We start from the raw sequence: 22,595 nt of genomic DNA on the forward strand, positions 1-22,595 counted from the left end.
TCTAGATATGAAGCTAACATTTACATTTTGCCTGTTTTGTTAATGAGAGTGCTATCAAAGTAGTATGCTTTGAGATTTATTGCCATTTGTCTGTGAAGAATCTGGATAGATGTATAAACTGTTGGGGAGGGGAAGTTTTTAACTAAAGGAAAATATTTTCATTATCTGGATGTGCCTGATGACAGCTTTATATCCAACAAATGGTGTATTATAAGTTTAAAACCTCAAGTTGGGTTGTAGTAACACATATTAAGTAACTCATTTACTCATAAAGATTAATTATTTTAAAGATAACACATTGCATTTGTTGTTTTTCAGTGTTATAGCATCCACCCTTAAAATATTTGTTACCTCACATAGACAGTTTTAAACATGAAAATATGATACATGCTTGTTTTCTCTTTATAGACGAGATAAGCTTTGGATTTGCATGGAGTTTTGTGGAGGTGGTTCTTTACAGGATATTTATCACGGTAAGACCAAAGTTATATTTTTATAGGGATTAGGTTGAATTTCTTAAAATACAGCTATTTACTATATTAAAATATCAACATCATCTTAAGGAAAGCAGACTATGTTTTATCATTATATTGTTTGGATATATAAAGGTATTTCAGATATATATGGAAGAAAGGAAGAGTCTTTGCTTTGTAAGTTGGAAAATTAAATGCAGTTGAATGATTCGCTAATTCTGAAGAGGCATATTGTAGTTAGTTCAAAAATTTAAGCCCAGATCTGTAAAAATGCAAGGGCTTTGCGGGCTAAAGCTAAGCTGGTACAATATCCAGTGGATGCATGAGTAGTGATAATACAAAGATAATTGATTTTGCTCTCATGTATTCAATAAACATCAATTAAATGTTTATTCTCTTAGATATTGCCGGATTCTGAGGAATTCAAAAATGATTACAACATTTTTTACTGGTATTTCAAGGAGTGTGTAAGAGAGATTTGTAAGGTTAAACAGCCTTTGTCTTTTCTGTTTCTATTAGTGGATTATTGTCACAAACTGCAGAGTAGCCTTTTGATTAGTGTAAAATAAAATAATGTCTATTTAATGTATACTTTCTGAGAAAATATTTTGGACCTTTTTTCTCATTTTCTCATAGAATTTGAGCTCCTATTTTCTAGTGTGGGGCCACTTAGATAATTTGAGAGGCAAATTACACTAAAGCAGAGGCATAAGACTGTTTGGACCAGAATTTTATTGTTTCTATTTTACTTCATTTCACTTTATCTTCTTGGCATAGGTTTTACTTAACGTAAAGATTGACATAATAGTATTTTGCTGGGCTACTAACTACAGTTGAAATAGGAAAAATGATGGATTTTTCTAGAATTATTTTAGAAAGCTTAATAAGGAAAATGAGCTTTACATTGATCTTTAAAAGATAGGTAAACTGGGTAGAAAAAAGACAAAGAAGGGCTGGGCACGGTGGCTCATGCCTGTAATCCCAGCACTTTGGGAGGCCGAGGCGGGTGGATCACATGAGGTCAGAAGTTCGAGACCAACCTGGCCAACATGGTGAAATTCCATCTCTACAAAAATAAAAAAATTAGCCAGGCATGATGGCGTGTGCCTGTAATCCCAGCTATTGGGAGGCTGAGGTGGGAGAATCACTTGAACCTGGGAGGCGGAGGAGACATTTTTCCTCCATCCCTATGATAGCCAAAATCCCTAGTTATCTTCTATGCTTGTCCACACCTTTAATGAGGATGTATTCCTTTGAGGATTCTAGTTTCGTTTAAGTGTTTGTTTTAGCTCTTCTGCAGACCTAGGGCCTTGTCCTGTACCCATGTAGAGGACAATACTAAAATCCTAGCTTACCAAGATGGACCTTCCTGTAAGAGATAGTTAGAATATTCTTTCACAGTTTTACTTTCTGTTTTTCATTTCAGTTTTTGCTTTTGTCTCCTGGGAAAGTATCTTACTGTTTGCAAACTTAGTAATTTAAAAGGTTATTTCTAAAAAAATGTTTATCTTTCACTTCTAGGTGTTATTTTCAGCATTTTCAGATTATCTTATTTATCATATTATAAAAACAAATCTCAAGGAGGTGTATCTTACTGAATGTATGTGGGCTTGGAAGCCACAGAAATAAGTTATATACGGTTTATCCACAGACATTTAAACCCAACGCTGCCCCTAAAATAATCTAAGTGGAATAGATTTCTCTCTTTCATAATTGTAAAATGCCACAAGTACTCAAAACCAAACATGATTACAAATCCGTTAAGTTTATGTAAGTGTGAGTTTACTATCTAGCCAAGGTTTCCATCTTTGGAATTTAATTCAATTTCTAGAACAGTCTCTTTCACTTTCTTTATTCTAAAGTGATTTAATAGTGAAAAAGAAAACTACTTTATAGTGTACAGATGCTCTGTTTGTGCTGCCATAACAAAATTCCTGAGACTGAATAATTTATAAACAACACTTTTCTCACAGTTCTGGAGGCTGGGAAGTACAGGATCAAGGTGCCAATAGGTTTGGTGTCTGGCAAAGACCAATTTCTCATAGAGTACAGACAGTATCCTCACATAGCAGAAGAGATGGAAGGGTAAAAAAGAGTGGACACTGCTTAAAGTCTCTTTTATTAAGAGTCTTAATCTCATTCACAAGAGAGGAGTACTCATGACCTACTCTTCTCCTCAAAGCCCCTGCTTTGAGATTAAGTTTCAACATGAGTTCCAGAGGGAATTAGCAGATGCACACAGAGGAAAATATTATTCATAAGAGTAAGACCTATGTATTGCTGTGGAAAAATGTTCATCATAAGTGAAAAGAGTAGGTTTCAGAATTGTCTGCTATAGTATGATTCCCTTATGTGTTTCTGGGATACATATAGTATATAAAATGTTTGTATAAATCATCTGGCAGGTTATAGACCAAATTATTGGTATTGCTTACTATTAAGTAATATTTTGGATAAAGAAGAGACCTTTACTTTCCAAACTTTTCTATAGATTGAAATTTTTTAGATTGAACATATATTAATTTTATAGCAATATAGCTAATATTTTTATAATAAGTATTGAATCAAAACTAGTCACAGTACATGTTCCACATCAATTAAAAAGCTTTAATAAAAACTAGGTAGGCCAGACATGGTGGCTCATGCCTGTAATCCCAGCACTTTGGGAGGCCGAGGTGGGCAGATCACGAGGTCAGGAGACAGAGACCAGCCTGGCCAGCGTGGTATAACCCTGTCTCTACTAAAAATACAAAAGTTAGCTGGGCATGGTGGCGGGTGCCTGTAATCCCAGCTACTTAGGAGGCTGAGGCAGGAGAATCGCTTAAACCTGGGAAGCGGAGGTTGCAATAAGCCAAGATTGTGCCACTGCGCTCCACCCTGGCAAAAGAGCAAGACTCTGTCTAAAAAATAATTAATTAATTAAAAAATAAAAACTAGCTAAACCTCTTGGACATCCTTTCTTTCAATGTTTAAGAGATGATGCTGATGAATGAGATATAAAAATGAGAACATAATTTCAGTGGCTACTATAGACATTCTTTCATTCCATAAATATTTATCAGGCTGCTTTTCTGTGTCAGGCACTGTTCTGTACACTGGAGATACAAAGATGGGCAAATCAGATTTTCAAAAAGCAACAACTTGGCTGGGCCTGTAATTGGCTGGAATTACAGTGGCTGACGCCTGTAATTCCAACACCTCAGGAGGCTGAGGCGGGAAGATTGCTTGAGCCCAGAAATTCAAGACCAGCCTGGGCAAGATAGTGAGACCCCATCTCTATAAATATAAAATAAAAAATTAGCCAGGTATGTGGTGCACGCCTTTGCCCCCAGCCAACTCAGAAGGCTGAGGTGGAAGGATCACTTCAGCCCAGGAGGTTGAGGCTGCAGGGAGCTGTGATCGTACCACTACACTCCAGCCCGGTGAAATAATGAGACCCTGTTTCAAAAAAAATAGTGAAAAACTGGAGCCAGGCACAGTAGCACAGTAATTCATGCCTGTAGTCCTAGCTTACATTTAAGTAGAATTGTTTAAGTTCAGCAGAATTGTTAAGTATATTAAGTCTGTTGCTTAAACTTGCAAAACTTTATTATATATTAAAAAACGCATTGACTAATTTTATGAGTGTTAATTTTCTTCTTTTACAGTAACTGGACCTCTGTCAGAGCTGCAGATTGCATATGTTAGCAGAGAAACACTGCAGGTAAATCAAGTGCTAATTTAAAAATAACATTTTTCATTAAACTAAATGTTTACTTATTGTGCATTACCTGTTCAGCAAAGTAAGAATTAAATATTTTGGTTTGGTAAACCCTTAAAATTAGTTTTAATGCTTTTGAAAATTGTGTAATAAACTCAAATTATGCTTAAAAATAAACACTTTAAAGCCTAAATGTGATGATATAACCTAAAATGTAAGCGCTATGGATCTGTTATTGTATGTTTTCTCTTAATACCAAAGAAAGCCTTCAAAGTTAAGCACTGTCTTGGGAATTCAAACACTCTGATACTAATTAGGTATATACTTTTTAAAAGTTATTTCAAACTATTTGTAGAATTTACTGAAAATTTTCTTAGAAACATTACTCATTTTCTTGATTTTTTAAAGGGATATCTCATTAAAATGTGTTAAAGATACTACTAGATCTTCTATAAAGATTACATAAAATACACAGAATACTACTCATTTGATCATATAAAATCCCAAAGTGTGCTCTGTGATAAAATCTTGTTTATTTGTCTGTTTTTTGAAACTCTAGGGATTATATTATCTTCACAGTAAAGGAAAAATGCACAGAGACATAAAGGTATACACTATATTTTTAACATAATAACCCTCTCTTTATTTTTAACTACTGTGATCAAATTGTTGAGCAAAGTTGTTTTATTTGATAAATGTATCTAAAATATGTTACCATAATAAAAATGAGTGATACTTTTAATTAAGATTTTTATAGCAGCTTTATTGCAGTACAATTCACATACCATAAAATTCACCCTTTTAAAATGTATCATTCGGTAGATTAATGTTTTAATAACTCATTTTAGCTTCTTTGTAGTTATTAGTAAAATGCAGAGTAAGTTTATAGCTTTCATCAAGTTATTTAGTTTTTAGTAAGTTTTATGCTTTGACTATTTCAGTAAGCTTTGGCAGTCTTAAGTCTAAGTCTTAGTAATGCATCAAAATGGATAAACTGAGCCTTGACATTTCTCATAGTCTTTTCTTTTTGTGAGTTGGAGTCTTGCTCTGTCACCCAAGCTGGAGTACAGTGTTGCGATCTCACTGCAACCTCCACCTCCTGGGTTCAAGTGATTCTCCTGTCTCAGCCTCCTCAGTAGCTGGGATTACAGGCACCTGCCACCATGCTTGGCTAATTTTTGTATTTTTAGTAGAGATGGGATTTCACCATGTTGGCCAGGCTGGTCTTGATTTCCTGACCTCAGGCGATCCTCCCACCTCAGCCTCCTAAAGTGCTGGGATTACAGGCATGAGCCACCATGTCCTGCCTTTTCAGTCTTTTATTTATTTAGCTGGCAGAGGAGAGCAGGTGTTCTAGATGTGCTGGTGTTAGCTCAGTGGCACAGCAGGTGCTAAGGTAGGACTCCTAAGCATATTTCTAAAGATACTGCCATCTCCCCAGTTTTAGATTTTTTTTTTCTTTCACCTATTTTTCTTGTGGCTTCCTTGTTCATCTTTCCTCCTATTTCTCTCTTCCCCTTTTATTTTTTCACATTTTCTCTAACATAAAGATTCTTAACCTTTTTTGAGGATTGGGACTGGGGCAAACCTTATTGTTCTCTGGATCTCTGATGATAAATCATGAACTCTCTGCTGAGAAAATGCCCTTAAGCGCATGTCTTCAAATTTTCCATGAAATTTCAGTGGACTCACTCACAGATGATCTGCTGAGATCCCTTGTTTCAAGGTATTCTTTGTAAGCCACTTAAAAGACATTAAAAGAGCTTTTGGAGTTCAAAGGTAGAAGAGATCATAGGAAGATGAGTAGCTCAAAAAAGGTTCTGTGTCATTGGCATGTAGATGATCTGGGAGGATTGATAGATTTTTGTCAGAAATGGAAGTTGGAATACATTTCAAGCAGAGAAAACAGTGTGAGCAGATACAGAGGTTAGAAAGTGTGAGGCCATTTTAGAGAACATAGGAACTGTACCATATTATTGAAGAGAAGAAATGTATGAGACTAATGAGAGATGGGGCTGGTTGGGTAGTTTGGTGTTCCATTATCCAAGGACTTGTGTGCTAGACTTCAGAGTCTGGGCCTAATTGGGCAGATTTGGGCCATCACCACCATTTCTACTCCTGTCTAAGTCACCAGAATATTATATCATGTGGTCTTTTGTAATAGCCTTCTAAGAGGTCTCACTGCTCCCATTCTTAGTGGTTCTGTAGTCACTTTACTTGGTGACCAAAGGGACTTTTTTCAATCAGATCTTATCACCTTCCTGCTTATAAACCACCGTTGGTTTCCCATCATACTCAGTATAAAATCCAGCTGCCTTTACCATGACCGACAAGGTTATACGTGATCTGACCCATGCATTTTTCTGTGACCTCATCTTACATTCCACTTCTCTCTGTTTTACTCATTCTTTTCCAGCCACACTAAACTTGCTGATCTTGGAATATGTTGAGCTTATTCTGGCCCCAGGTCTTCAAATTTCCTCCTACTTTCCTGAAATAGTCTTCTCCCAGATTTTGATGTGGCTGTGTACCCTTACTTCACCCAGATCTCTGCTCATATATTACTGCCTTCAGAGAGGCCTTCTCTGCCCTGTCTTTAGAGTAATTATCGCTGTCTGACTGAATCCTCTGTGGGTTCCTTCATTCATAGATAGATGATAAATATATTTATTTTTAGTTTTTTGCTCCTACTTGGATGTAAACTTGATGAGAATTGGAACTTATTCATTACTGTAACCCCAGAGCTTAAAATAGCACCTGACTACTAGTGGTCTCTCAGAGGGGAAAGGAAGGAAAGTAGGGAAGGGAGGGAGGAGAGGAAGGCCAATGATGTACAAGTGAAGTGATGTAAACTCTAACAGGAAACTTAGTCTAAGCTAGTGAGTAGATCTGCCGAACTGAAGCCTCTGGCAGAAGTCTTAGATAGCTAGGGAGTAGATCAAGTTAAAATCCCTGCTCCTAGTCTCTTTCCTTTTTCTCCTCCCCTCACCATTCCATAGAGCTACAGTAGTATCAGTGGGTGGTTGCAGCTCAGCTTCACTGGTGGCATTTGGAGTTTGGGAACTTTTTTCTTTCTCTTCCACCCCCTTATCCCCTGCGCCAGTCTTTAACTGTTTGTTCCTCATGTTGGTTGAGAGTAGGCGCATTCCTAGTATTTTTTCCACCCTACACCTTAAACTAAAGAGAGCCCACAATACCTTTGGGATATAGTATTTCTGCCTCTTCCAGAAGCTTTGAGCTTGTTGAAGATGAAGTCATCATTATCTTCTTTGAGCTTAGGTCAAGAAGCAAAGTGGCTAAAATGTAACCAGATCATGCAGACGGGTGATATTTTAATTGTGTGGGCCTGTGACTAGTTTATTATATACTGGATGGGCCTAAGCACTTGGCAAGGCACAATAGGATAGTCTCACCTACCAACACTGGTTCAGTTGATGGTGAGTTCCTAGAAAGCAAGGTTCTTAAAAAAAAAAGGAAATACCAAGTTTAAAGTATAATATAAACAGTTGAAAATGCATTGTAAGATTACATTTTAATGTAGTAATTGTGTTTGATCAAGGAAGAAATAACATTTTGATGAAAACTAATATGTCATTTTTATATTAACATTCATACTATGTTAGTAGCAGCTTTTTTGCAAGGCAGAACATTTTATAAGGATAGTCAAGTTGCCTAAAATGTAGACAGTAGATTTTCCTGTGACTATAATGATATAACATTTTAATTAAGCACATTTTAAGTATTTCTAGGTCTAAGGCTGTGATTATTTTAAATATGTTTATTATATATGTGCTGTCTGATAAAATATCTATTTCCTACTTTAACTTTAAATATTGTTACTTTGAAGGGAGCTAACATTCTATTAACGGATAATGGTCATGTGAAATTGGGTAAGTAAGTTGGAATTTGTCACATGCACAAGTCTATTCTAAAATATAGTAAAAGTTTATGTTTTCCTTTGTAAGACCAGGTTTCCCTCTCCTTAGACGGCATCTATGTATTTTTAGATGGAAATCTCACTGCCGTGCATATGTCACCTCTTTGTATCTACTTCTCTTAAACAGGAATAAATGTCTGTCCTTCACATAAGACAGCTTTGTTGTAAAGATACTATGAAAGAATATCCTTTCTGAATTCTTTCACCTCTAAACCCAGGAATATGATTTCTATAATAGAAATCTGTACAGAATTACTTGTAACAACAACAACAAAAAAAGACAAATATCAAAAAATCAGTAACTCCAAAAACCCTTTATTCTTTGCATAAAGCTTTTAAAATAAAATTCGGCATTACTTATTTAAGAATGTAATTTAGATGATGAATGTTGCTTTATTTCAAACATTAACATATTTCATTTTGTAACTTTAGGTTGTTAAATTTGCAATTAAAATAGAGTTCAAAACCTAAATAATGACTTAATTTGCAAGTTTAAGACAGAACAAATGTTCATTATAGTTTTATTAATAAAGTCATATTTGTTAGTATTAAATGAAGTAGTTAATAACAAATATCAGTTATTTTAAACTATATTAGATAAACCCAAATTAAAAATATGTATTTTATAAAAATATAGATATAACTATTTTAAACTATAACCTGCTGTAAGATTAGTCAGATTTAAGAATATGTATCTAGAAATAACATGTAATAAAATTTCCCTGTGTGACTTCTAAATATGGGAAAAGCAGAAAATGTATGTCCTGTTCTTTTTAGTTATCTGTTGATTGCTTGATGAACAGTTTTTATCAGCTGTTTAGTTTAATATTTTGTGCCAGTGTTATGTACCTCACTCAAAGACATATTATTTATATCTTACTTGAGAAGGATTTAGAAGTCATCATTAGTAAACTAGAAAATATTAGATCTCCAAATACTTAAAGAGTAATAAGAAATTATATATAAAAACAATTTCCGGCCGGGCGCAGTGGCTCATGCCTGTAATCCCAGCACTTTGGGAGGCCGAGGCGGGTGGATCACAAGGTCAAGAGATCGAGACCATCCTGGTCAACATGGTGAAACCCTGTCTCTACTAAAAATACAAAAAATTAGCTGGGCACGGTGGCGCGTGCCTGTAATCCCAGCTACTCGGGAGGCTGAGGCAGGAGAATTGCCTGAACCCAGGAAGCGGAGGTTGCGGTGAGCCGAGATCGCGCCATTGCACTCCAGCCTGGGTAACAAGAGTGAAACTTCGTCTCAAAAAGAAAAAAAAGCAATTTCCTGATAGCGACTGATGTTGGTACTAAATATATTGTTAAGTTTGGGAATATTTTGATTGGATGTCTTTTTAAGCTACAAGTAGACTTACTGGTTTATCTGATGTCAGCCACGGGCATGGAGAAAGTGAATGGAATATCCTATCTCTTAAAGATCCCTTCCAGTGATATTCCTTGGATTTCTGGTCCTGAGAATTAGAAATTACAATATTAATAAGTCTAGCAATTTCTCAGCTATCACTTTCTGATAAAAATTGTTTGAACTTGACCTTTGTTGTTATTTGATTTATATGGGGATATATGGGAATCGATTTGGCTGATTTAATTTGTATGGGGATATATGGGAATCTGTTGTAATCTAAAGTAGATTAAAATCTATTTTAATGCTAGTCCATTAAAGTTAAAATTTGTAATATGATGTTTGAGAATATCTGGTATTGCTGTGTAATTAGTAAAAATAATTTTTAAAAGCTTCTTACGTTACCTTAAACAGTTTTACTTTCTCTTAGTTTTCTAAATGTTTCTTATTTTTTTAATAGCTGATTTTGGAGTATCTGCACAGATAACAGCTACAATTGCCAAACGGAAGTCTTTCATTGGCACACCATATTGGTAATTGTATTTTAATTGATATTTAATATTTTGTTCTATCATTATTGGATATAGCATTCCTAAAAAATAGACTGGTCAAAATTTTTCAGACTAAGACAGATTAAGAAAAAAGTCATCAACAGGTAAAGTAATTTAGGCATGTACACCTAACGGGTGGAATACATGGCCAGAAAATTTTCTACCATGTTATTTTTCATAAGCAGAAAAGGCTTTAATTATTGATATGGTTTTCAGGAACCTTAATATTAGTTCTGGCCTTACTGGAAAATCCTGGCTCTTTTTCCTATACATTTCTCATGTATTTTCACATGTGTTTTTTATCTTTCTTCACCCACCCCCATTTCCAGTTCTTATTGTGATTAATGTTTCATCATTATATTATTCACAGTACCTCTTTGCTGAAAACTTTTTGGCATGTCTTGGTTGCCTGTAGGAGCAAATGCAGATTTCTTGATATTTGAGTCTTCTGTGGCCTGGCCTCTGTCTGCTTCATTAGCCTTGGCTTCTACTAGTCTTCTCCATCGACCTTCCTTTCTAGCCATGTTTCTGTTAGATACTCACTGATCATAATATAAAAACTATATCCTACTCATGTATTTACTTACAGAATAATTTTTGGCCACTTACTGTGTGCTAGATGTGATATTAAGCAATGTAATTATAATGGTGGATTCGTATAGAGCTTTTTTTGTTCGTACCATTACCTTGTTCATACCATTACTTTGAAGTAACAGCACCTGGAAGTTCTTGCCATGCTTTCAGCTTATGTGCTAACACTCCTCTGATGCCTTCTTCATCTGACTCATCAGCAGTCATGTAGTACTAATTGCCACTACTCATTTTTTTTATTTAGAATATGATGTATATACCATTTTCATGTCAACTTATCTTTTCATCAATATGTATTTTAAGTCAGATAATGCTAAAAAGGCATATGAGAAAAACTCTTAGTTGTAACTTCCACCATCTCTAGCATTATTCATTTACAGATACTGTGTTATGATAGGTGATGATATTATCTCTTCATCTTCCAGTCATCTTATCTTTCCAGTGTACTTTGCTGAATTAGTTGACAATACTTTCCTGAAAAAAGTTGTTTTTTTTTTGAGACGGAGTTTCTCTCTTGTTACTACCCAGGCTGGAGTGCAATGGCGTGATCTCGGCTCACCGCAACCTCCGCCTTCTGGGTTCAGGCAATTCTCCTGCCTCAGCCTCCTGAGTAGCTGGGATTACAGGCACGCACCACCGTGCCCAGCTAATTTTTTGTATGTTTAGTAGAGACGGGGTTTCACCATGTTGACCAGGATGGTCTCGATCTCTTGACCTCGTGATTCACCCACCTCGGCCTCCCAAAGTGCTGGGATTACAGGCGTGAGCCACTGCACCTGGCCGAAAAAAGTTTTTCCTGATTTTAATAATTTCGTTTTTAATTTGCTTAGTTTCTTGTTTTTCTTTTTAAATCCCTGGTCAACACTTTGCATACCTTTCCACATTTTACAGTTTTGTAAGATGCCTCTGTATAATTTTTTATACCATGAAGTCTGTAGCATATCTGATTTTGTCTGGTTGGTGTTGCTTTGTTTTGTTTTGTTTTGTTTTCCTAGAATAATCCTTCCTGGAGTCATCTTCCTTCCTGTTCCAGTCTGGACTGTTTAATTCTCTAGATTTTTTGCCTAGCTCTGCTCTGGCAGTTTTTCATCTTCAGCTTAGCATTCCATTCTTGGTTTCTAGGTCTTCTTTCATGATTTACTCTTTCCTTTTTTTGTGTGTGGAAAGGGTGTATGGGGAGTAACATTTTTGAGATTTTGCATGTCTATCCTTGAACATGATTCATAATTTTGGTAGGTAATTCCAGGGTGGAATTTTTGAGGCATTGCGCTAGTGTCTTCTTGGGTGCCCATGAGAAGTGTGATACCATTATGATACATGATTTTTTTAATGTAATTTCTCCCCCTAGAATCATTCCTAGTGTTTTGATACTTCATAATTATATACCTCAAAATATACTTTTTTTTATTGTTTTTACTTTTATTCATTGTACTTGGCATTTGTGCTTTATAATCTAGAAACTTACATCTTTTCAGTTTAGGGAAGTACTCTTGTATTACTTCTTTGATAATTTCCTTGTATCCTTTTTCCTGCTCTCTATGGAACTCATTGGCAATATATTGGACCACTTAAATTAATCCATTAATTTTCTTATATTTTTCTCTCATTTAAAAATCTTTTTTGTTCTACTTGTAAAAGTTCCTCAACTCTTTACACTCATATTTTCATAATGGAGGCTTCCCTCAAATGTCTGCTAATCCTTATGTTTTAGTTCACTTTGAAGAGCACGGCTCTAAAAACTGGTTCATAATTGCGTGTATGGGAAGTTGGGTGTAAAGCTGCTTGTTAGTGTTCTAGAACTGGTCAAGAGAAGGAAGTAAAGGTATTTATTCTGTATACATACTTCTACTTAATCACGTCCTCTCCCTTTAACCTCTTCATTCCTTGGTTCCTGGTATCTGTTAAGTCTGCAGTGTCTCTTCATCTTGGTTCTTATCCAGTGGGAATGGAGAAGGAATAGTTGCTGGGACTTAATGGATAAGAGTAGGAACATGAGGGACTAACTGTTAACACTTTCTGAACTTCTGTTTCACCCCAACCTCAGCCCTACTATTGCTACTTTTTAGCCCTGACTTGTCAACATTTCCAGGATGTTGGAGGCTTGTTGGCTGCTAGTTGTTTTTTTCCTTGGCACCTGCTTAGGTTTGCCCTGCCTCCTGTTTGCTGTATCATTTACTGTTCTATTTTTAGTCTCTGTGTTGTGGGTTTAGGTAAAATATGTCTGCTGGACTTTTTCAAAGATGGTATGTGTATATATTAATCTTTGTTCTTCTCTTTATTGTTTTGGGTTGATTTCTGAGCAGAGTGAGGGCTTGAATTGCTGTCATTTCTAAGTACACTGTCTTTACAGTTTTATTGTAAACATCTCTCATTAAATCTTCAGGATCTGACTTGATTCTATACAGTATTCATTCACTAAATGTGAATGTTGACGTTTCAAACTCCAGTTTCAGAGGTTAAAAATTTATGTCATTACTCTTAACAATAATGTGGGAAATATCTTGGGAACATGTGAGATTGTGAATCATGTAAAGTTAAATTTGGAAACACTCCCCTGTATTTGTCTTTCTGGTATTGTATCTTTCTTACCTACAATCTAAGAATTTAGAATCTCTCTCTTCCAAAGTGATTAGGTTGGCACTTATTCAGTTGTTTGAAAAAGTCTGCTTGAAATTACAGTTCTCAAAATTAATACATATGTACCTTAAACAACTTATTTCAGTTTAAGACATATATGTATATTTATTCAACAAGCTTTCAATATAGAATCAAGGCCTTTTCTTTGAGTAGACACTTACTAGAGTTCCATTTTAGTAATGCAAACCACACACATCCCAATGCATCAACTACATTTCTTAGTCAGGTTTATTGAAGTGGAAATTTAACCTTATTAGGTGTACAGTTGTACAAATTCATACAGTTGTATGAATGTTGAGAAATTTGTATGCCGTGGTGGTAAGAAACCACCAGAATACATTGACAGCATCCAAAAAATTTTTTCTTTTGCCCCTTTTTAGTAAATGCTCTCCTTCCATCCGTAGCATCTGGTTTCTGTCTCCATTTGTGCCTTTTCCTTGAGTGGGATACAAATGAAATCATATAATCTGTAGCCGTCCCAGTTTTCTTTCATTGTTATGTTCTTATCTAATGTACCAGGTTTTTTGGCTCATCTTTAGAAATTTGCCTTTCTAAAACCAAAGTCTTTCTAAAACATTCACTTTTTTTTCCTTTTTTTTGAGATGGGGTCTCACTCTGTTACCTAGGCTGGAGTGCAGTGGTGTGATCTTGGCTCACTGCAACCTCTGCCTTCCTGGCTCAAGTGATCCTTCCACCTCAGCCTCCTAAGTAGCTGGGAACACAGGCATACACCATCATGCCCAGCTAATGGCATTTTTTGTAGAGACACGATTTCGCCATGTTGCCCAGGCTGGTCTCAAACTCCTGAACTCAAGTGATCCTCCTGCTTCAGCCTCACAAAATGCTAGGATTACAGCATGAGCCACTCCTCCCAGCCAGCATTCACTAATTTTTAAACCTTTATTATAAATTAGTTTTCATAATACTTAACTGTGTGTTTACAATAGCAAATGTAACTGGAATAAACAGTTTCAGAGATGAACCCAGTTGACTGATAAGCACACAACTTAGCTGGTAGGAGTAGACATGTACTAAGTAGAACATTTCCCTTGTATTTTCTTAGAGGAAGGAAGAGCATCAGCTAATGTGGTAAACTAGGAAGGGGAGGCAAGTTCAGAGAATGTCACTTGTGTGCATTTCCCACTCCACTAGGGGATTTCTACCAGTTAGTTGGAATCTATCCATCATAAAAGTAATAACTGACACTTTGAAATTCACTTTTCTTGTAATAATTCAATTTTCATAAGATCTGTTTTGAGATTTAAAAGATTTTGAAACTAGGGGTTTTGAAAGTTAGTGGGTTTTTTGTTTTTAACTTTACTGACCTACTTGACCTCCCTGAAATCGTACCAGGAATATAAATGAATATTTGTAAGACTATCTAGACTATTCCTGAGTATGGAAGAGTTGAGATGTTTATCTCAATTCATTGTTTTTAAAACTTGTTTAGGATTTCAAAATTTTTGTATTTGAAAATTAATTTATACTAGTCAAATTCAAGTTTATGGAGGTATAATTAGAATAAGATTGTAGCAAAGTTAAGAGAAACCAAAAAAATTACTGAATTTGGGTAACTTTCCTCCGAATAAATACATTTTTTAAAAGTAGACATTCATTTTTATAACTAATAAAACTGGAAAAAATTCCAAATAAGTTTTTAATAAATGTGAATTAAATACTAAATATGAAGATTATTGGTGCCCAAAAGAATAGTTCTGATGAAGTAAAAACAGAGGCTGCCAGATTGCAGTTTTTTGATAAAAGGAAGTAGAGCTATATATTGTTTATTACAAATATTACTTACTGAATTTTACATGTACAGAGAGATTGGGCGAATGAATGAATTTTGGGCATGTTGCTCTATTAGAATTGTACGTTTTTATAAACCTTTTTAGTAACTAGTATAAGGAAGTAACAAAGGAATCACCAATAGGGGACTGCAGTGAAGGGTCTTTTTTAAAAAAAAAATTTATTAACAAAGGTTTAATTTGACTCACAGTTTTGCTGCATGGCTGGGGAGACCTCATAAAACTTACAGTCATGGAGTAAGGCAAAGGGGAAGCAGGCACCTGCTTCACAAGGTGGCCGGAGGGATCACGCAGGGGAAACTGCCCCTTTTAAAACCATCAGATCTTGTGAGAACCCTCTCACTACCATGAGAAAAGCATAGGGAAAACTGACCCAGTAATCCAATCACCTCCTACCAGGTCCCTTTCTCGACACATGGGATTACAGTTTGAGAAGAGATTTGGGTGGGGAGCCAAACCATATCATTCTGTCCCTTCCCCCTCCCAAATCTTATGTCCTTTTTACATTCTAAAACCAGTCATGTCTTCTCATCGGTATCCCAAAGTCTTAACTCATTCCAGCATTAACCCAAAAGTCCAAGTCCAAAGTCTCATCTCAGGCAAGACAAGTCGCTTCCACCTATGATCCTGTGAAATCGAAAGCAAGTTACTTATGAAGTGGAGGGTCTTATGAGATGTCAAGATCTTTGAAAAGATAGACCTTTTAAGTACATATTTATTTTTCAAAAATCAAGACCTATTTAGGGCAAATAGTGATAATTCTTTGTGCCTTTGGGTGGGAGTATAAAGGAAGAGATATAACAGAAGGTTTTTCTTGTCTGGAATGTTTATTTCAGGATGGCTCCAGAAGTCGCAGCTGTTGAGAGGAAGGGGGGTTACAATCAACTCTGTGATCTCTGGGCAGTGGGAATCACTGCCATAGAACTTGCAGAGCTTCAGCCTCCTATGTTTGACTTACACCCAATGAGGTCAGTGCATCATCATTGAAGAATCCTGTGCTTAAGGCTTTTTCCTCTTAGTATGATGTCATGAACGACTAATTTTCTTAGTCTTGTTTTGCCTTATTTGGGGAATAAATAGTAATAGAATTTGTGTTACACGTTAAAATGTGAAATATTAAAATGCTGTGTAATGATTTGTTGATTTTTTTCAGAGCATTATTTCTAATGACAAAAAGCAATTTTCAACCTCCTAAACTAAAGGATAAAATGAAGTGGTAAGTATTTTTATGTTACTTACTTTTATGGTAAGATGAGTAAAAAATGAATTGGAATATAAAAATCTAATTTTCTAAATTTCTTAGGTCAAATAGTTTTCATCATTTTGTGAAAATGGCACTTACCAAAAATCCAAAAAAAAGACCTACTGCAGAAAAATTATTACAGGTATTTTTTTTACCCAGAAATATATATATTTTTCAAAAGACAAAATGTCATTCCATCAGATTTCTAGTAAGTGTTCTGCATTGTATTTAATTTTTATAGCATCCTTTTGTAACACAACATTTGACACGGTCTTTGGCAATCGAGCTGTTGGATAAAGTAAATAATCCAGATCATTCCACTTACCATGATTTCGATGATGATGATCCTGAGGTAGGAATTGTTTTTACCAACTGGCATATATAACATATATGTGTATATGTATATGTGTATGTCTGTTTGTACGTCTCAAAATCAGTTTGTTTGTTTTTTTTAATTTTGGTGTCTAGTTTAAGTAAAAAGCTCTTGAGGGAACAAGTAATTCTTTGCCTTTCATGGGAAATCAAATGCTATGTTTTTCTGCTGACTGCTTACAGGTGACTACAGTGTGAAAATGGCAAAGGCAAATCATTTGATCCACTGTTGAAATCACTCTAGTTATTTCAAAATAGTCATTTTCGATGAAGTTGCAAATAAATAATCCACTGTAAAAGAGAAGGCAAATGGGAAATGCCTAAACAAGATGCTAGAATATTCAAAATGTTCCCTCAATTTGCTTCTCAAAAAGAATCCTCAGTTTGGCATGGTGGCTCAAGTCTGTAACCACATCATTTTGGCAGGCTGAAGGAAAAGGATTACTTGAGGCCAGGAGTTTGAAACCAGCCTGGGCAATGTACCAAGACCCTGTTTCTATCTTTTTTTTTTTTTTGAGACGGAGTTTCGCTCTTGTTACCCAGGCTGGAGTGCAATGGCGCAATCTCGGCTCACCTCAACCTCCGCTTCCTGGGTTCAGGCAATTCTGCCTCAGCCTCCCGAGTAGCTGGGATTACAGGCACGCACCACCGTGCCCAGCTAATTTTTTGTATTTTTAGTAGAGACGGGGTTTCACCATGTTGACCAGGATGGTCTCAATCTCTTGACCTCGTGATCCACCCACCTCGGCCTCCCAAAGTGCTAGGATTACAGACTTGAGCCACCGCGCCCGGCCATTCTATCTTTAAAAGAAAAATTCTTACGCAATACTTAATGAATTATTAGAGGTTAGTAGGAAGTATAGGACTGACTTTGCTGTGACTAAAACTCAGTTATTCACTATGGAAATGTTTTAAAAAGAGCTAGTATACTTGTTAATAAAATAATTCTAACTTGACAGAAGCATTCATATTAATGGAAGCTTGACTTCTGTTTGTATATGTAACATTTCTAGCACTGCTAATAGTTGTGGCAACCAAGATAAATTCAGTATATGTGACATGGCAGAATTCTATTATTGGGTGTGTAAAAGAAGTGGATAGCCTTTAACTGCTGGATTTCTGGGAGGCCCCTAAAAAATGTAAATTTTATTGTTGACTGAAGATGTTTTCAGAAAGATGGTGAAAGATTGTCTTAAGTCAGAGAGAACCTTTCTATCAGTTCAGCATTGTTCCAACTTGCCATCCTTATATAACTCTGATAGATTAAGCTATTTTTCCTTTTGTTGAAAGATCCGGAAAGGAGTTTGAAGCATAAAAACTTAAGAAATATAAAATATAATTAACCTTATAATTATACTATAAAGAGATTGTTTGTTTGTTTGTTTTGAGACAGAGTCTCACTCTATTGCCCAGGCTGGAGTGCAACGACATGCTCTTGGCTCACTATAGCCTCTGCCTTCTGAGTTAAAGCGATTCTCCTGCCTCAGCCTCCTGAGTCGCTGGGATTGCAGATGTGCACCACCTAGCTAAGTTTGTATTTTTAGTAAAGATGTTGGTTTCACCATGTTGGCCAGGCTGGTCTTGAACTCCTGACCTCGTGATCCGCCCACCTTGGCCTCCCAAAGTGCTGAGATTACAGGTGTGAGCCACCTCACCCAGCCTAAAGAAGTTTTTTTGTGTTGCTTTGCTTGATTTTATTTTGAAGACAGTTGAGTTTTATAAACTCTTCTAGTCTTATCTAACATACAGGTAGTCCTTGATGTGTATGGTAATGTGGGACTATAAAAATGACTGCATAAGCTAAAATTCTGCAAAGTAATCCTAATAATCAGTGGGGAAAATTACAATTGTTTCATGACCTTTAAAATTTTTTGTTAAAGCATAAACTCTGTTACTGTCAGTTATAAATATAGGAATATGAAAAAAATAGTAAAACCATTATTTACAGTATACTATAAATATTAGAATCATTGATTCTATTATAGTATAAAATGTGCATGAAAATAGAAGTTTATTAACTTTTATTAATGTTTCATTTCTTTGTTAACAAACTTTTCAGGCACATTTTTTACTTACCTAGTAGTCTGCTTATTGAGTAGGCTGCCTTTTCATGATGTTTCTGTGACACAGAGCAAGTGTCTTTTCTATGCCTTGGGAAATTGTCATATTCTTTTCTAATTTTCCTTCTAATCATGATCATGATGTGCATCTGTTATTTACATAATAATTTGTGAACTGAAAGGTTATCAATGAAGTTTATGCAATTACAATTAACAAACAGTGGTAACTGTTATTTGAACCATGTTGTAGGGAACTAGTATATTTAACTAAATTATGGTAACTGAAATTGGTGTATAACAAAACTGTGTATGCCCTTTTCAGTGCACTAAATGCTACATGATTGTCTCTTAACTCAGTCTGTGTACCTGTCATGCTGAATTACAGTGTGTTTTAAAAAATGTACTCAAAGAACAGAAATAATAAACCAAATAGAGAAACAATCTATGGAATGAAGATTCTTCTGAAACTTTCTCATATAGCAGGGGAAGAAATTCATCTTTCTTATCCAGACATTGTTTTGGTATTATAATTATAAATTGTTATAAATCTTTATGGTAAGTAGGTAAAATAAAGAAATTTAATTATTCCAGGGGTAGAATGAGAAGCTGGTACATTCCTTCTCACAGTAGCTTAGGATAATGTTTTCCTTAAGAGAAATTCCTAACTTTTTATTCCAAATGATTCGTAATTGTAATTGCTAAGTATAGTGTTGTCACTCAAAATGTGAATGTATCTGAGTATTTCAGCACTTGCTGTAATACTGAAACTATTGTATTCATACTCTTAAAAATAAAAATAGGTGAGGTGGCTCACGCCTGTAATCCCAGCGCTCTGGGAGACTGAGGCAGGCAGATCACCTGAGGTCAGGAGTTTGGGACCAGCCTGGCCAACGTGGTGAAACCCTGTATCTACTAAAAAAAATTAGCCGAGCATGGTGGCTCATGCCTGTAATTCCAGCCACTCGGGTGGCTGTGGCAGGAGAATTTCTTGAACCTAGGAGGCAGAGGTTGCAATGAGCCAAGGTCATGCTATTGCACTCCAGCCTGGGCAACAGAGCGAAACTCTGTCTTGAAAAAGTATATGTGTATATGTATATATGTGTATCTATCTACATCTACATATATATATATATATATATATATATATGTACACATACATATCACATCTACTAAGTCTAGTTTTTTTATAGGTTATGCACTATGAAAGAAGTTTGACTTTTTAATGTTGTGTTCCCATGTAGTTTCTGTTTTAGAAGTAATTATACACTGGTGTAATTATAATTCTGATTTTTTATCATTTTTCTTCTCCTATATGTTAACCCACTTACTATGTACAACATTAAAAGATTTAATGATTTTATTAAATTAATCTATTATGCTAATAAATTAATAATTTATTATGCTGGTTAAACTGGGAAGGTAAAACTCTTCTTAGAAATAATCATGGGTTTCATCCATGTGCATTGATAACAATCTGTGGGAGTAATATGCATGTTACCTGTTTTTGTTTGGTTTTGCTACTTTATATTATATCAAAAATCTAGGGGTTTTCCTAGCTCTATGGCTAACTAGCTGAATGCCCTGCCACTTAATTTTAAGTCTCAGTGTCCTCATCTATGCAATGAAGAATAATGCTTGTTTCAGGAGTTTAAGGATATAATGCTAAGGTGCATCAAAACACTTTGTAAACTACAAAGCATGTTGCACATGTAAAATTTGAATACCTAATTTTTAAAATGACTGTTGCTACTGTTCACCATCACAAGTATTTAATATTTCAGTCTTTTAGATTTGTATGTTTTTTTCCCTGAGATGTACCTACACTGTGAATAGTTAATTGAGTCTTGTTCTTGATTTGCCTTATTGAATCTAAGACTTAGAACTTAATGTTTGTGAATTGTGTTTTCCACAAAGATAGATCTAAGAATGTATCTCCTCAAAGATAATACAATAGCTTTAAAGGTAGCATTTCACACACAGAAGAAGCTGTTGGGTATCACAATAACTACATGAAATAATGCTGGCTGAGAGACCTTAATTTTAGGATGGAACTGCAGAAGTTTTTCGAATAAGACCTGTTTTACTTCCAAAGGTTAGAGTAATGTCCACAAATTAACAGTAAGTAGAACTCATCTCCATTCTGCCCACCTTCAGATATTCCTGTATGAAGTTGGCAGTGCACATAGAATGGTTTTAATAAAGTAAAAGGAAAGAAAATAGAGGACTTCTGCTAGAAAAAACATAAAGGGCCAAAAAAAGTTGTGTTTACCAAGAAAAAGTACCATAAGTCATTAACACACTAATGTGTAGTGTTCCATTATTGGAACTAGGTTTGTGGGAGTTATTTATATCCTAATGCTCAAGATCATCGTCAGGATCTGATTTTTCACACACAAAAATTTGCAACCTCAGGTATAAATGGGTTAAAGCCTTTAGCATTATTTCATTGCATTTATCTCTTATCCTTTTGATATAAAAAGTTGAGGCAGATTTTTGCAATTTTGCAGTTTTCTCCTCTGCAACAGGGAAAGCTACTTGCAACTTGTAAACAGCTATTGAATTATTGAAATACTTAGTTTTTGACTGTTATATTCAACTCGATGAACATTCACTGGGGACCTGCTGTGGATAAAACATATTTCTTAATCTTGAGAAGCTCACCATTTCAGGAGTGAGAAGAAAAACCAGCCAGCCTTTGTTATGGAAGTCAGAGACAATGTCACAAAGGAAGTGACATTGCTAGAAAGGAGTTTGTCAATAGGAAGATGCCAGAAAGACCAAAGTTTAAAAAATAAAAATAATGGTCAAAGAATTAGGGACTTTTAAACTCATCAGGACACTTAAAAAATGATAGCCATCTCCCGTATGTAAAGGTTTGAATACACTTACTTTCATAAATTTTAGAAATATTAAAATATGGTCTTTACCCTTAAATAAGATTCATGTGAAAACAAATGCAATTAAGGTTACGTATGGATTAAGAGCACATCAGGTGTCTGGGTGCAGTGGTTCACACCTGTAATCCCAACACTTTGGGAGCCCCGGCAGGCAGATCATAAGGTCAAGAGATTGAGACCATCCTGGACAACATGGTGAAACCCAGTCTCTAATAAAAATACAAGAATTAGCTGGGTGTGGTGACTTGTGCCTGTAGTCCCAGCTGCTCAGGAGGCTAAGACAGGAGAATCTCTTGGATCCAGGAGGCAGAGGTTGCAATAAGCCAAGATCACCCCACTGCACTCCAGCCTGGGCAACAGAGCGAGACTCCATCTCAAAAAAAAAAAAAAAAAAAGAGCACATCAGATATATGAATGTTTGTTATTTCATTTGTTTAGGTTCTTTTCTACTAAATAGCAGATTAGTGAATTCTTCTTACATTAAATAATAGCTTGCCATATGATATTTATAGTAGAAATATTTAGACTTTTGATTTGGAATTTTAAGAGATGTTTGAAGAGATAAATTTTACTTGAATTTTTTTTAATCATTGACAGTTACCTTTCTTTAAAAACATTGAAAATGCAGTTTTCCCTTGATACACAAAAGGGATTGCTTCCAGGACCCTCAAGTATACCAAAATCCTTGCATACCCAACTTCTGCAGTCAGCCCTGCAGGACCCACATATATGAAAAATTGGTCCTCCATATACATAGGTTTTGTGTCCCCAAGTAATCTGCATAGGAGTGGACTTCTGAAGTTTTTCAAGAGTAAACTGTATGTGGAATGAAGAAACAATAAGGTTTTACTTTCCATATTTTCTAAAATTCCTGGCAGTTTTAAGGAAAGAAATGGGATAGGGAGGTTCTCTGTAGTTTTGGCTAAAAAAAAAAAAAGAAGAAAGTATGTGACAGAGTGTATATACTTGA

At 35.4% G+C, this 22,595-nt stretch overlaps 1 protein-coding gene across 9 annotated transcripts in view; it reads left to right on the top strand.

The window, feature by feature from the left end:
* MAP4K3 (mitogen-activated protein kinase kinase kinase kinase 3) overlaps positions 1-22,595 on the top strand; it is a 189,034-nt gene that overhangs the window by 96,570 nt on the left and 69,869 nt on the right. For all 9 annotated transcript variants that reach the window (XR_004733656.3, XR_013526644.1, XR_013526645.1 and 6 more), the window contains 9 exons: positions 409-473; positions 4,121-4,176; positions 4,733-4,780; positions 8,021-8,063; positions 9,927-9,999; positions 15,890-16,021; positions 16,207-16,269; positions 16,357-16,438; positions 16,538-16,648. Coding sequence is in view for 6 of the 9 variants with exons in the window: in XM_002757828.6 (XP_002757874.1) it covers positions 409-473; positions 4,121-4,176; positions 4,733-4,780; positions 8,021-8,063; positions 9,927-9,999; positions 15,890-16,021; positions 16,207-16,269; positions 16,357-16,438; positions 16,538-16,648 (673 nt within the window). In the remaining 3 variants the exon portion in view is untranslated. The remainder of the gene's footprint in view (positions 1-408; positions 474-4,120; positions 4,177-4,732; positions 4,781-8,020; positions 8,064-9,926; positions 10,000-15,889; positions 16,022-16,206; positions 16,270-16,356; positions 16,439-16,537; positions 16,649-22,595) is intronic.

The sequence above is a fragment of the Callithrix jacchus genome, chromosome 14 (assembly GCF_049354715.1).
Source record: "Callithrix jacchus isolate 240 chromosome 14, calJac240_pri, whole genome shotgun sequence".
In the NCBI taxonomy this organism is placed as follows: domain Eukaryota; kingdom Metazoa; phylum Chordata; class Mammalia; order Primates; family Cebidae; genus Callithrix; species Callithrix jacchus.